This window comes from Ochotona princeps, chromosome 12 (assembly GCF_030435755.1).
Source record: "Ochotona princeps isolate mOchPri1 chromosome 12, mOchPri1.hap1, whole genome shotgun sequence".
Taxonomy (NCBI): Eukaryota; Metazoa; Chordata; class Mammalia; order Lagomorpha; family Ochotonidae; genus Ochotona; species Ochotona princeps.
Genome location: NC_080843.1, coordinates 55,376,613 through 55,392,070, shown reverse-complemented (window position 1 = coordinate 55,392,070; position 15,458 = coordinate 55,376,613). Strand labels below are relative to the sequence as shown.

General features: G+C 41.0%; 1 protein-coding gene across 3 annotated transcripts in view; it reads right to left on the bottom strand.

Moving 5' to 3' along the window:
- Nucleotides 1-15,458, bottom strand: part of DCLK1 (doublecortin like kinase 1) — a 341,441-nt gene that overhangs the window by 169,636 nt on the left and 156,347 nt on the right. For all 3 annotated transcript variants that reach the window (XM_004577534.2, XM_004577533.3, XM_004577538.2), the window contains exon 4: nt 1,001-1,100. In XM_004577534.2, the coding sequence (XP_004577591.1) occupies nt 1,001-1,100 (100 nt within the window). The remainder of the gene's footprint in view (nt 1-1,000; nt 1,101-15,458) is intronic.

Genomic DNA, 15,458 nt, shown 5'->3' with positions numbered 1-15,458 from the left:
TCACTCCCAGCACACCCTAATTTTAAAATATGAAATAATTGTGACATGCATAAGTGTATATAACCAACTAAAAGCATACAAATATAACACAAATACTGCATAGGAACACACACCTGCAGGGTCAGGGTAAGACCATTCTTGTATATCACTGACCCTATTATTGTAGGTTCTACCAATACCCACCTACTTTGCTAAAATGCTGTTAATTAATTTTTGTACTGATCTTTGCAAAAATCTCATCACATTAAATATTTCAAACTATAGAAGATTTGAATTGTCAGCAAATGTATAATATGTCCTACATGAAATATTAACTTATATGATCTAGGAAGGATCTCTTTGCACAACCATCTTATTTTGCTACTTAAGATTCAGGGGTGATTTCGAGTAGCAAAAAAAACACCTTTTAAAGCCACACCTTTGATATTCATTTCATAACACATTCTTTCCCCCTTTAAACATTGTTCTTTTTTTATCAATTATAGATGCTTGTGTCTAGTGTTTTGATGGAAGGAAAGCCCTTTTGTTCTTACCTCTTATACAGTAATAACATACAAATTCTGAACTATGTCAATGAGGAGGGTCTTTAACCCAGTCTTCCAGCTAGAAATTAAAGGCAGTCCCATGAAAGGTGAACCTCAAAAACATGCTAATAATTGTATGATCACAAATCCTTCGACTATAAATTTAAGAACCACTATATAATTAAAATATGAAGACTAAAGAATGCTTTCAATAAAATCTGAATTTAGTTATTAAATGATTTTAAATTAACCATTAATAATTTATTCTTCTACATTATTTGGCTTTTCCAATAATCATTTCATCTGTTTCCTATATTTTTAAAAAATCAAAGAAATTCAAGATATGGAAAAGACATGCTGGTTGAGGATCTGAAACTGATTTGGCAGCTTGGGAGTTGACATAATCTTGGCCTGGTGCAGCTCATTTTGGAAAGCTGCCTCAAATTTCCCCTGGTTTTGAACTTTTTTTTCCTTACCACTTTCATCTAGCAAGAAATCATCCTGGTAACGGAACTTCTCCGGTCCACATGCAATAAAAATGTCATCGTCACCAAAAAAGTCCTGAAGGCACATCACCTACAAGAGAAAAGCATGGTGCTCAGCGAGGGGTCGGCAGAACAGCAATTACAACAATGCATCCGTGCCAGTAGACATCTGCATACAGCCCCTTCCCCGTCTCACGTCTCATGCAATCAACAGGGCAGCTTCTCCAGAAGAATTTCAAAAGAAGGCTCCCAGCATCTGTTCCTAGTAAGAAACATGTTACATTTCAGTTCTGCAGGAAGACGGGATAAGGAAAGTCGAACCGGTAACTGTCACATTTATTACTTGATACAGCAGTGGGCTATGAGGTAAGGGCCCTTTGTATGCCTAATAGAGTGGGTACACCCACATGTGCTCAAGGAACCCCCCTTTACTCTAAATGCACTGCTTGCTGAGAGCAACCCAAGTCAGCATATGGTTTGAACAACAAATATGTTTTTAGTAATTGATGCCATAACATGCACATGATAATCACTGCAGAAAAATATGTGCTTCATAATATGAATGTAATAACTGCCTTTAGACCTATTCCACTTAGAATAAAAGTGGAACTCTGAATAATAATAAAAACTGAAGCTATTGTTAAGGTTTAGCTATGGAGATGACAATAATTGTATGCCTACCACCCAAGCAATGCTAAACTGTAAAAAAAATAAAATAACAGAAAAAAAAACCCGGGACACCCAAATTCTTATCCCATAAAAGGAAAATTTTTCAAGCAAACTTTGGATATTTATTCAGCTTCTCCTCCAAAAGGAACTTTTGAGAGTGTTTAATGTTGCTCTGGAAGAAAATATGGTTCAAATGAATTATTTTAAAGCATACTGTTTTCTGCCTTTGAATAATTTGCATAATATTTAGTTCACAATATATTTTTACCTATTTTCAATTTCCTTTGACCATTTGGGCAAATTAGAGGGTGGTCAATAGAAGGCATTAATTCAGAGCAGTAGGAATTAGGCTTTCTAATGGCGTTTCTCCTGGGCATTCAGGATCCAAGACAAAGTTTCTGGAGTGTTCATTCTGCTGACCTGAACTTCCTCTCGGCATCTCCCTTGTTTGCCTGCACATTCACCCATGGATTTTCCTGGGGCTCCGCTTTCTGTCAGTACCTGGGGTTATGACCCTGACACATATCACAGGTGTTCTAACGCTTAGAGGAGAAAGATGGGAGGGCTCTAAATGCAGTAATGTGTGGGTTTCAGATAGTCCTCTCAACTAATTTCTTTTTTCTCAACAATCACTTGGCCTGAGTTTACCACAGGAGTTTCTATAACAGCTTGACAATCCACAAGCAGTGTGAAAGCTGCATCTCCGGTTGTCAATGTTGAGTCTGTCTTGAACCCTGGTACACACAGGTGACTCAAGAAAGAGTTTGTAATCACTTACAAGATGGACCACTGGGCTTCAAGTGTGCAGACAGAAGCTGTAATCTGCTTGGTTTACGAACAGGCTCCTTGAACTCGGAACTGGCCCTCCTTGCCACTCCTCTTTCTAACTCTGACCTTGACTCTGCTCACCCTCCTGACACACGAGTCCTCACCCTAGCTTTCTCAGCACTGGCTTCATTTCCACCAACTCTGCCTGGGCCATTTTCATTGTATCCCTGTTCACCTTGGCTGAATGCCTTTTGTAGGTCAATTTGCACAGAGCACAGGTTTTATGTAAAAATGAGTAAGATTTGGCCTCTTCTGGGGAAAAGTGTGAACAATTAATTCAAAAAATTAATTAATTGCTAAAGTGTGAATAGCTATGTAGATACAAATAAAATATTGAGTTTACCCACTAGAAACAGGTTTCTTGGTTTCCAAGAACCTTTGCAAAATCTCATTGGGACTCCAAAGAGGAGACAGAGAAACCTAGTATTTTCCAAATTTATTTGTGGCCACAACTTGTATCTCACTCAGTACCATAGCAAACAGTTTCCTGTGGACATGCACTGGCAGCCACGGGTACCAAAAACTCTTAGAACACAAAAGACACAAAGAACACACAAAACTTAGCTTCCTGTATAGCCACATTTCTAGTCAAACTTTTACGTGCTAAATTATTTTCTCAAATTTTTATGACTGTGTTAAACATTATGAAGACAAATCACTGACAGCTGAAAATACTGTTTTCTATAAGAAACTATCCTTTATCCTTGCATATTTTCACCATTTATATTCCAAAACATTGGGATGCTAACCATCTATGTAAGCGTGTTTCATGCTACTGCCAAGTGCACAAATAGCTATCATCAAGACTACAATATGTGGCCAGCCAACTTTCTTCTGTCACTCTCCTGGTGACCATTTTCTAAGGCTGAGAGTTAAAGCAGCACAGACGAAAACCACCTTAGACAATTTAGGTATCATTCAATTGGCAAGTGGGAAATGAAACATGATGAACTTTTGATGTTCTTTCCAACACCAGGATTCCAGGAACATAAAAGGAGAAGAGTGATTGTTAAGGAAAAGTAACTGCCATCACCCAGCAAGGGAAGACAGGGGCAAGTCCTTTCAGTGCCGAACAACTGGGGATTCGTTTAACTCTCAAGCTTCAGTGACTGAAATCAAAGAATCTGCTACACTATCAGGAACACGGCTGTTCCCCATGCGTTCTGCTTTGCTTCACTTCACCTCTTTCCTGCTCACAACTTCCCACTGGAAAACGTGGGGAAGGTCAGTCGATCAAATTCCAATATGAAACCGTTCTTTGTTAGAAGAGTTGATAGCTAAGGAGGCTTGAACATAAGGTTATGATAAGGATGCATCTAGGAGAATCGGTGCACATCAGTTATACATACTTTCATGCTCTGTCATTATTCCAGAGGTAGCTATGATGTAATCTTCCTCATAAAAAAGAACAGTAGGATAAGATTTGTAATCCTTTTTCCTAGGCAAACACATTTTGAGAATTGTCCTTGAGGAATTTACTATGTATGCTGATATCAAGAGATCATAAAAGTAGAGACATGGTAAGCCTATGCTTTGTGTAATTTAGTTTCCATATATTTATACAATATGAACCTTTTCAAAATTGAATGCTCTCAAAATTCAGTGTGGTTCCCAGCTTAAAAAAAAATAAAGGTAAGTTCCGGAGGCAAGCATTTGGCCCAGCACTTAAGGTACAGATTAAGATGGTTGTGTCCCACGTTGGAGAGCCTGGGTTAGATGTCTGGCTCTAAAAAGCAAAGCCTAGAAGGCAGCAGGGATAGCTACCCACGTGGGAGACCTCGACTGGGCTCCTGGCTCCCAGCTTCGGCCCTGGCCTGATGCAAGGTCCCTGTGGGCATCTGGGAGGGAATCAGCAGATGGGAGTGTGTATGCTCTCGCGCTTGTTCTGTGAAACCAATACACTTTTAAATGTTGTATGAATGGGTTTAAAATTCTTTATTTAAAAAAAGGGAAGCATGATAGTTGAACTCTTCTACCAAGATGTCTCTTCTCCCTAGGTTTCAGATGATGGTAAATGTCTGTCAATATTAGACACAGGGCAGATGAAGGTCAAGGGCCGGAAAAGAGAGATGCCCCTCCTGACAAGAGCATTCTTCTCAAGCTCTTCTATTTAAGCCCCATCTGCCCACCCATCCCCAGGAAGGCGTGGTATTGTCAGCACTGGCCCTTGTCGGTGCTTCACTATGGCCACAGACTCAAACACGGGCATCTCTGGCACTTCCTATACCCCACCCCCTCACCTCCTAAACCTTGTCACTGTAAAGCTCATCCTCCTACCTGATGGCCTTGGCTTTCCCTCTGCTGGGTTTCGTCACCCCTACATCCTTTCTCTGAGACCTATCGTCGTTGATGCCATGAGTCTACTCTTTTCAGTAACCTTTCACAATTTCTATGCATGACTCAGAAAATCACCAAAGGTTAACAATCAAGTTACAAGAGTCATCTTTTCAAAACAAGTATTTCAGATGCCTTAAAATCTGGCTTCAGCCTATCTTTCAGACTTGTGGTTGCTTTACTTGAAAAATCAGTCTGACCCACAACAATCATTTGTGGGAGAGATAGAAGGAAAGATGGACCAGGTTCTAAGCTGAAACATGTTCCAATTTATTGACTTGACTTATTCTTCTCTATGAAAAACATTCAGTCTTTCCACTCTATGTGCTTCTTTGGAATATTTTTTTCCTGTATTATATCCCCTCCTTCCTATCCTTTCCATAATTCAAACCCCTCCTATTGTCAAGGTTCAAATCCGAACTCTACCATCTCCATCTACTCCAATCCAAAAGGCCTCATTCCTGCTCTGAATCTTCAATCATCATTTCATAAATGTCTATTCATCACCTGGGACTTGCCAGTCTCTGTGGCAAGCCTTGAGGATGTGACTGCCTTCACTTTCACTTCCTCTTCTGTCCATATGTCTACAGATTTAGGATCTATAGTATTCCTCATGAACTCTTGTGAAGAGCTCCTGTGGAAGACAGCACTTTGCATTTCCTTCCAGGTAGTCTATCAACACCTGGAGTCAGCCGACCTGCACCCCTGAAATCATCTTGTTTCTGAAGACCATCGACTCTATTAGAGCAGAGGCCGTGTCTTCGGTTGGGTGCCATCTGGGGTGCCCAGGAGACAGCTGTCCTGACTGCTGCCCAGGAGCACAGCACTGAGCAGAGCCCACCAGGTTCTGAGGTTTCAGAAGCCTATCACTGGGGTATCAGTCCTGGCGTCCTGGTTGATCAGATCAGCTGTTTAAGGATGAAATGAATTAAGATTGTGAATTGTAAGAATGCAAATTCTTAACACATTTTAGATGCTTTTTATTAACCCAAGTGTATTCTCACTTCCAAATAAGTATTAAATAAGTGTGAACTTACTGAGAATTCATTTAAAAATAACAGACTCCTTTTTTAAAAAGCAGAGTATGCACTTCCAGGCACTACTAACAAGCTTCTTATTTAAGAAGATTCAGCTAAAATGCAGTCAAAGGGTGTCCTTTTTTTGTTTTGGATTTAAGAACTCTAGCACCTTACTCCAAATGAAAAGCTTACTTTGGATTGCATCAGAAAATTGGTGTAAAGTTGGAAGGAGTCAGTAGCACAAAGGGGGCACACAGTCCTTGCTTCTGACTTCTATTTCTACCAAATGAGGCTATGAAAAGCCATTCTTGAATATGTCCACACACCCTGTGTCCTAGACACAATTCTATGAACTCCTGGCTTCACTCAGGGCCTCTGACAATCCATACTGAACTTCAGGTTTTTGTTTTGTAACCACAAATTAGATGTACTTTGTAGGAAGTTTTTAAGGAAGCAATCCATATACGGTCTAGACCACTAAATATTCCACCAAGTACAAGAGAACCTTCGGCCAGTTAGGGATGCCCATCTCACACAACAGTGGCCAGATCCAACCTCCAGCTTTAGTTTTCGACATGGACTTCCTGCTAATGCAAAGCCTGGGAGGCCGCAGTGTTGGCTCAGGTGATTGGGCTCCTATCCCTTACACAGGAAAGCTGGATTGGGTTCCCAGCTTCAAGTTCAGGATTGGCCCACCCATCTCTAGCTTTTGTTGGAAACTGGAAAGTGAGACAGCAAATGGGATTTCTCTCACACTTCTTGTCTGTGTGTTCTTTGTCTCAAATAAATACACATAAAATCTATATGGTCAATTACTTTTTACTTTTTTCATTATTATGGTTCAGTTCCATATGCTCTGAGATTTTCCTTCTCCCTTCCCCAAGTCATCTCCCCTCTCTGATTCCCTCCATATTATTACAGTACTATAGTTTTTCACAAACAGTCCTAAGTCTGTCATTTTGCTGTTTCAGTGTATCCTGACATTGTAGGTGTGGATGTTGGCAGAGAGTCAGCATCCTATTGTCAAGACATATTTAGCAGTTTTATTGGGAGCCCATCTTTAACTTGGAAGTAGAGATGCATACTGTATTGTATCTTCACATTTGGATATGATAGTCCTTATTACACAGTTTTGCTGTATATCCCATTAAATGAAATGCCATAAAGCACAATCAATGACAAGAGGGAAAATAAGAAATTCACAAAAACAAGAAGTCAAACAGCATGCAACTGAATGGCAATGTGTTGCTGAAGAAATGAAAGAGAAAATAAAAACCTTCTTGAAGCAAATGATGCTACTGTATAACCAAAAATAACTGAATAAATTAATAAAAAAAAGTTTTAGAAGAAATGAAAATAAAAAAATTCCAAAACCCATGAGATGTAAAACAGTATTGAAAGAATTATTCATCTGTTTTGCATGAAGGTTGCCTTATATCAGAGAGGACATATATTTGTCCTTTTGTGATTGCCTTATTTCACTGAGCATAATGGTCTCTAGTTGGGACCATTTGGTTGCAAACGGTAGAATTTCATTCTTTTAATGGCTGAGTAGTATTCCATGGAGTACATGTGCCACAAATCAAGCTGGAGGAATCACAATTCCAGACCTCAAGACATACTACAGGAAGTGGTCATCCAACAGTCCAGTACTGGTACAAAAACAGAGAAGAAGATCAACGGAACAGAAGAGAAACCCCAGAAGGGAACTCACACATGTACCATCAACTATTCTTTTACAAGAAAACTGAAAATAATACAGGGGAAAATCTGGTTTCTTCAACAAATGCTGTTGGTGCAATTGGGTAGCAGCCTACAGAGGTAAGAAGTAAGACCTGTCACCTAGCACAAAACTCAGCAATAAATGGATCAAGGATTTAAATCTGCACTCAAAAACTATTGAACTATTGGAGGAAAACAGAGGACGCACTCTCTAAGCTACAGGAATTGGGAAAGACTCCTTAGAAAAGTCACCAAGAGCACAGGCAGTCAAAGCCAAAATAAGCAAATGGGACTACATCAAACTAAAAAGCTTCTGTACAGCAAAGGAAACAAAGTGAAGCAGCAGCCAACAGAATGGGAGAAAACCTTTGCACACTACACGGCTGAATGGGGACTAATATCCAGGATTTACAAAGAGCTTTAGACACAATTGCAAAACAAACAACCCTGTGAAAAAACGAGCAAAAAAAGTGAACAGATATTTTTCAAAAGCACAGATTCAAACAACTAATACACATGTGAAAAAATTCTCAGGCTCCCTGGCTGTCAGGGAAATACAAATGAAAACAACACTGAGGTTCCATCTGACTCCAGTGAGATTGGCTTACACTCATAACTGTACTAACAACACTTGCTGGTATGGATGTGGATACCAAGGTACCTTCCTTCACTTTCAGTGGGAGTGTAGACTAGTATAACCACTATGGATGTCAGTATGGAGAGTGCTAAGAGAACTGAAAATAGACCTGCTGTATGACCCAGCTATCCCACTTGTAGGAATACATCCAAAGGAAATGAGATTTGTGTATGAGAAAGGGATTTGTAATCCTATATTTACAGCTGTACAATCTATAGCAGCAAATACATGGAAACAATGCAGATGCCCATCAAAGGAGGAGTGGATAAAGAAATTACTTTTGTTCTTACCTTTGGTCATTATATCAGAACCTAACTTCAGAGAAAAACATTCAGTTTATAGCATCGGAGTTGGCCTCTAACCCAGGCGTATGCCGTAGCACCTGCCTGAGCATATCTGAAGGACATGGGTGATTATCGCTGCCCATTGTGCGGAAAGGAGCTTTGCGAGGGCTGGGATGTTGGGTCTGAGCCCAGATTCACCATTTATCATTATTTGGAGTTGGATGAGTTCCTGACATTCTCATGCTTACCAGTCTCTGTGTTGGTTCTAGTGTCTTCACCACAATAATTATATAACAGTAAAAAAAAATTGTTTTAGTGTAAAATATCAATAAGAATACTCCCATTTGCATGATTGTATTTAGTTCTTATTATACATTATTATACTTAATCCTATGCATTAAAGAGAAGGCAGACTGTGTTTGATGATAGTTAGATGGTATTAGTATCTCCATATCACAGATTTTAAAAATAATAAAACAGAAGATGAATGGGGATCTGAAACCAGGTTCAAATTCACACGGAGGCTCTAAAGCACCAAGCTTCAGGAAAACAAAGCCATTCAAACGCACAAAATACATACCCGTAACATTTGCATATTATGGATTTCATTTGATCAAGTCGTTATAATCGTTTGTTTTCACAAAGATGGCACATTAATAGTGCATAGTAAGAGAGGCTAATAAAAACATCTGAAGGAAATGTGAGTAATTTCTACAGCTCAGGGAAGACGTTCCTTTTTCCATCTCTCTTGATGTGAAATCTGAATTCATATCTTTTCCATTAACTTGTCATTACATACACTTCTCCGGAGACTAAGCCTCCTACAGGGAGAGCAAACTGCTCCAGACAAATATGGGCTTCCTCTCTTCTGAGCTTCCGGCTTGAGTTACTCTGCAAGGGCAGAGATTCAAACAAAGGCAATAAAAGCATCTGCTATTTACACACTTCCAGAGCAGGACCGTGGAATCCATTCCCCCTCACTGGAATGAGATCTCCATGGTGACACTGACTTCAGGGAGCTGGGCCAGCTTCCCAGCAGTCTGAGTGGGGATATTTTCTTTATAAGGGCGCCCTCTACAGGCCACACAGAGGATCTTTCTGCAGCCCAGGTCGTATTGTGAAGCCCTAGAAATCATTCTGTCTATTGCAACTCTTACTGTATTAGAGACTCTAAAACATTTTACCACCACCCACTCACTATATTTTAAGGTAAAATATCATTAAAATAAAATCCTAGAAACGAATTCCAATTATTGAAACAGCTGTATATAGAATAATCTTTACCTTCTTGTAAAAATGCTTATGTATAATTTTTCATATTTGTTTCTATCAGTAAGATGGTAGATTTAAGGGTTCTAGGGATCACATGCTAATGAGATGCTTTCTAATAAAAATAAATGCTTATAGTTTTGTAAAAAAAATCCAGTTATCTGTGTAAGGTGTTAGCAATCCTCTTCTTGAACAATTCATCGTTCAACCATCATAATTAGCTCTGAGTTAAAATTTGGTGCCTACAGGCACCCTGCCCTGCCAAAACTGACTGGAGAGAAAGTTTCTCTTCCAATTTCATTCCAAACTTGGCTTCTTTTCTCTCCTGTCTATACGGAATGTTTTCACGCCACCTGGCTTTGTAAGTCAGCCACTGCTGAAGCTTCTGCTCTTTGTACAATTCCACGAGTCTCCAGTTCTCAAGTACGTCTATGGCAGTTCTATAGTCAAATATAAGAAATGTGCCATAAAAATACTGCCATAAAACACATTCTCTTTCAGCCCTTTCACGTTTTCATGTTAACCTTTTCATTTCTTTCATGATAAATGAATTCAAATGATCCTTTACAGTATTCTAGCTAGAAACTGCTGCCTTTAAAAGGGTTTTTTTTTTATTATTTGGAATGGAATTTGGTTGAGGGCAGACAGATTGAGAAGAAAGAAGGTCTTCTGTCCCCTGTTCACTGTCTGAATGGCTGCCACAGAAGAAGATGAAGCCAGGAGTCTGGAACTCCATCCGGGTCTGAGTTCCAGTAGTCCAGCCATCATCCACTGCTTCTCAGGTGCTTAGCAGGCAGTTACATTGGAAACAGAGCAGCTGAGATTGGAACTGATATGGGATATGAGCATATCAAGTATTAGCTTAACCCACTGCACTGCAGTGCCTAGCCATGGCCAGACATTTCTGAATAAGGATATGCCAATGGCTAGAGAAAAATACAGACACTAAAACATTTAAAGGAAGAAGAAATTACATAATAAACAAAGAAGGGAAATCAAAAGTCCTCAAACTACTTCTTCTGGGTAGTGAAGCTCAGGAGAACTATTTTGCAGGAGTGGACACTGTGGAAATTCAAAACAGAGCAGGCGATAATAATGGAATTACCAGGTGATGCTTAAAGACGCAGGAACAAAAAGATGATCCAGATTTTGAGCGCAGTGGTTCGTAAGCACTGCTCTCATACCATGTGAGAGTGCTTGAGCTTCAGTGCTGGCTCCACTTCCAATTTCCCTGCCACTCATAAAATAGGGATTGAGTTTCTGACTCCAACCTTTGGCGTGACCCATCCTTGCTGTAGGGGGAACCCAGGAAGTAAACCAGTGGATGGGAGCTCTCTGTCACTCTGGCTGTGCAATAAACAAAATAAATACATCTTTAAAAATGAAGTGAAAAAATAAAACACACTCACTTTCAGTGTATAATTCACTGAATTATGTTAGATAGCCAAGGCTTCATTATAAAAAGGTGGCTGCAGGAGTCGGGGTGGGTAGGTACAGCATGATGGCTTTGTTGGCTAATCCTTCCTTGCAAGCATCATGATCCCATATGGGCACAGGTTCATGTCCTGACTGCTCCACTTTCTATCCAATTCCCTGCTTGTGGCCTGGGAAAGCAGTATAGGACACCCCAAAGCCTTGGACCCCTGTACCCATGAAGGAGGCGTGGAAGAAGCTCCTGGCTCCTGGCTTTGGATGGATTCAGCTCAAGCTGTTGCGACTATTTGGGAAGTGAATCATCAGATGGAAGATGTTTCTCCACCCTTCTTTCCGTAAATCTGCCTTTCCAATAAAAGATAAACAAATCTTAAAAATAAAGGTGGCGTTGGCTTGGATGATTTTGCTATTAGCTGCATGTAAACACTTTGTTTAACTTGGGCTAGGCTAATGGAGGATGTTTGATAGGTTAAGCGTATTAAATGCATTTCAATGGGAGCCTGGCACGCTGGCCTACCGGCTAAAGTCCTTGCCTTGAACATGCTGGAATCCCAAATGGGCGTTGGTTATAATTCTTGCAGCCCCACTTCCCATCCAGCTCCCTGTTTGTGACCTGGGAGAGCAGTCGAAGATAACTCAAAGCCTTGGGACCCTGCACCTGCATGGGAGACCCGGGAGAGCTCCTGGCTCCTGGCTTCAGATTGGTGCAGCTCCAGCTGTTATGGTCTCTTGAGGAGTGAATCATCGGACAGAAGATCTTCCTTTCTGTCTCTTCTCCTCTCTGTATATCTGACTTTGCAATATAAATAAATAAATCCCTAAAAATGCATTTCAATGTAATGATATTTTCAACATGTTCTAAAATGTTTTTCTGTCTTCTTGGTTTTACTGTGCACCCTAGCCTATATGGGCTTCTGTATCAAATACCACAGAACAAGGGGCATGAGAACCACAGAGATTTACTTCTCATAGATGTGGAGGATGAGAAGAGCAAGATCAAGGTGCAGAGTATCGGGGGTGGGGTGATGCCCCAATCCCATAACGACACCCACCTTTTCACATGGTAGAAGGAGCAAGACACCTGTTTGAGGGTATGAAGAGGACCATTGATTCCATTCGTGAAGTGATCTTGGGACCTAATATTCCTCAAAAGGCTCATTCCTGTGCTGTGAGGACTTTAACATACGAACTTAGGGAGGAAGGGGACGCAAACATTCAATCCCAGCATCATGTACAAGGATCCTGTAGGAACAAATATTGACTGACTGCCTTGGCTCCTTCCCTGCCTTAGCATCTTTGAGCTTCATTTCCTTACGATAAAATGCTTATGTTACGGGGGATCCATAAGGATTTCATGCATCATGTATGTAAAGCTCTCTGTCCTGTGCCTGGCTCAGTGAGTGAAAAACTGCTCTCAGTGGTAGTATTACTCAAGCGCAGTAGTTGGGTCTCTGACTCAACTGTCATTCTGAGAACTTGGGTCTATCATTCAAGAACAAAATACAAAGAGCTCTCAGGGAATCTGGGAAAGAGAGATGTGGGGTACAGTGTATTTCAAAGGCTGCCAATTCTAGTGTTTAGCCAAGTTAGTGTCACCTCAATTCTGTTACCAGGTTTGTTTCTCCTATGGAAGCATAAATTACTGCTGCCTACCACTTCGTTAGCATACCTTTCTCCACTTGACACTCTTAGTTAATGAATCAGATATAATGCGATAGAAGATGGAACCCACTATGGCCATGTCTTTGGAGAGGGGACAGATGGTTGCTGATCTGAATTCTGCAGTAAATCCCATTCAGTGCCTTTGAGAAGAGTCCAAGCTTATGGGTGGTGCGGCCAAGAACTGTCTTGGCCTAACAGTCTGACTGAATTGGTTTTTAGGACTAAAAGAATTAAGCTGCTCTGCAGATGTTGAGAGCGTCTCAGACCTTAGTTACCATGCCAGCAGGTAACTACGGTGTGGCAAGTTTTCTTGTGAGGCAGACTCTGCTTACTTCATCAACTGGGGGAGGAGGCATTGAGGGAGACCTTCCTTTCTTGCTCCCCCGCCATCTCTGTGGCTGCACTTGGACAGAGGCCATCCCACATCCATGGCAGGAAGATGGTGACAGCAAAGAAGATTTAAAAGCCACTGGAGTTGACCATCTCTGGACTCCAGCTCGGGATGCAGAGTAGAAATGGTACAGTAGGGTACAAACAGTTTCTGAGAATGCTCTGACAGGGCAACACGAGACTGGCCATCTGCGTTAAGAACATCCCCGAAGGGCAGTGTTACGCCATGTGGGCCAGAATTGGTGCCAATCACTGCAGTGACAACAAGACTGAACTGGGCACACTGTGTGGAAAATACTACAGAGTACGCGAACATTCCTTCACTCGTCCAGGGGATCCAGATCTCAGAAGCATGCCAGAATAGACCAGTGAAAAACGCATCACAAAAAGTTTTTTTTTCTTTAATAAATTTGTCAGATCTTGCTTTTAAAAAAAATTGAAAAAGAAAGTATAAAACTACCACAGCAAACAGGAAGCCATCGAATTTGGAGTCTTTGGAGGAAGGGTAAAGGAAAATATTCAGGAAGAAGATGTGGTACTGAGAACTAATGAAGGCTAAGCATCCTAACATTGTAAGAGGGATAGTGGGCATAACAGCTCTCAGAAATTGTCCAAGTTTCCATCACCAATGCCAAGAGCTGTGGCTCAATCACAACGAAAGTCCCAAACACAGAAACAATAGGGAGAAGCACGGAGTATAGATGAGCAAATACAGGCAAAACAAAAACAAATCCAGTCAGTGGTGACCATGGCAAGCTGGATAATGAATGCCATGTCTAGAGCAAGCATTAGCAGGCACACTGCCCCTGTAGCACTTTCTAGAAATTATTTTCAACAATACCAATTGTTAAATTTAACATCCTTCAATTAAGAAAAAAAGCTGCAGCACTGTGTAAACCTATGCAAAATGTTCTTTCTACCTGGATTTATTCCAACTTTTGTTCTATAAATGCATATGTAAATAACTATATTTTCAAATAGTTTCAAAAGCTTATTGTATTAGGTGCCAATGCTGTGGCATGATGGGTAAAGCTGCTGCCTTTGGTTGCCAGCATCCCACACAGGCACAGTCCTTATTCTGGCTACTCTGCTTCCAATCCAGCTCTCTGATAACATTTCTGGGAAAGCAGTGGTGGAAGACCCAAGTCCTTGGAGTCCTTGCACCTACATGGGAGACCCAGAACAAGCTCTGGCTCTTGGCTTTGGATCACCCCAGCTCTGGCCATTGTAGCCATTTGGGGAGTGAACCAGCAGAAGATTCTCTCTCTCTCTCTCTCTCTCTCCTCTTCCTCTTTTTATAACTCTACCTCAGATAAATAAATAGATCTTTCCTTAAAGAAAAAAGCTTATTATTTTATAAGCTTACTCTATATTCTATAAAAGTGATACCAAAAGACAAAGACACAGCCCTCTGTCCTACTAGATATTCCTACATCTAGGAATCACCATTAATGGGAAAGATTAAGTACCAAAAGCAAGGAATCCCTATTCGGTTGGTGTAAGGTGCTTGACACAGGTCCTGGCCCATAAGCAAAGTTATAGAGGTCAGGGTTCAAAGTCAGAAAATCAACTCCAACACACAAAAGTCTGTGGAGGGTTAATACCCTCCAGAGGAGGTTATCTTACCAAGAAGTTTAAAATGTGTTGAAAGCAGCTAGCTGTTCCCTTTTCACTCTCTTCCCTCCAATTGCACACGAACACCAGTAAATCTTGGTGCCTGAGTCTTCCTCCTAATGGGCCAGGTTCCCAAAAAAGGCTTGAACACAATGTTGATTCCTCACAAGAATCCTTGGTAAATTCATATAAAAAAAATTTTGTAAGAAAATCAGAATTCAGGGCCCAGCGTGATAGCGTAGTGGTTAAAGTCCTCGCCTTAAACGCGCCGGGATCCCATATTGGCGCCGGTTCTAATCCCGGCAGCTCCACTTACCATCCAGCTCCCTGTTTGTGGCCTGGGAAAGCAGTCGAGGATGGCCCAAAGCCTTGGGACCCCGCACCGCGTGGGAGACCTGGAAAGAAGGAAAGAAGTTCCTGGTTCCCAGCTTCGGATTGGTGCAGCACCGGCCGTTGTGGCCACTTGGGGAGTGAATCATCTGACGGAAGATCTTCCTCTCTGTCTCTCCTTCTCTCTGTACATCTGCCTTTCCAATTAAAAATAAATAAATCTTAAAAAAAATAAAATCAGAATTCAAAGTATTGGC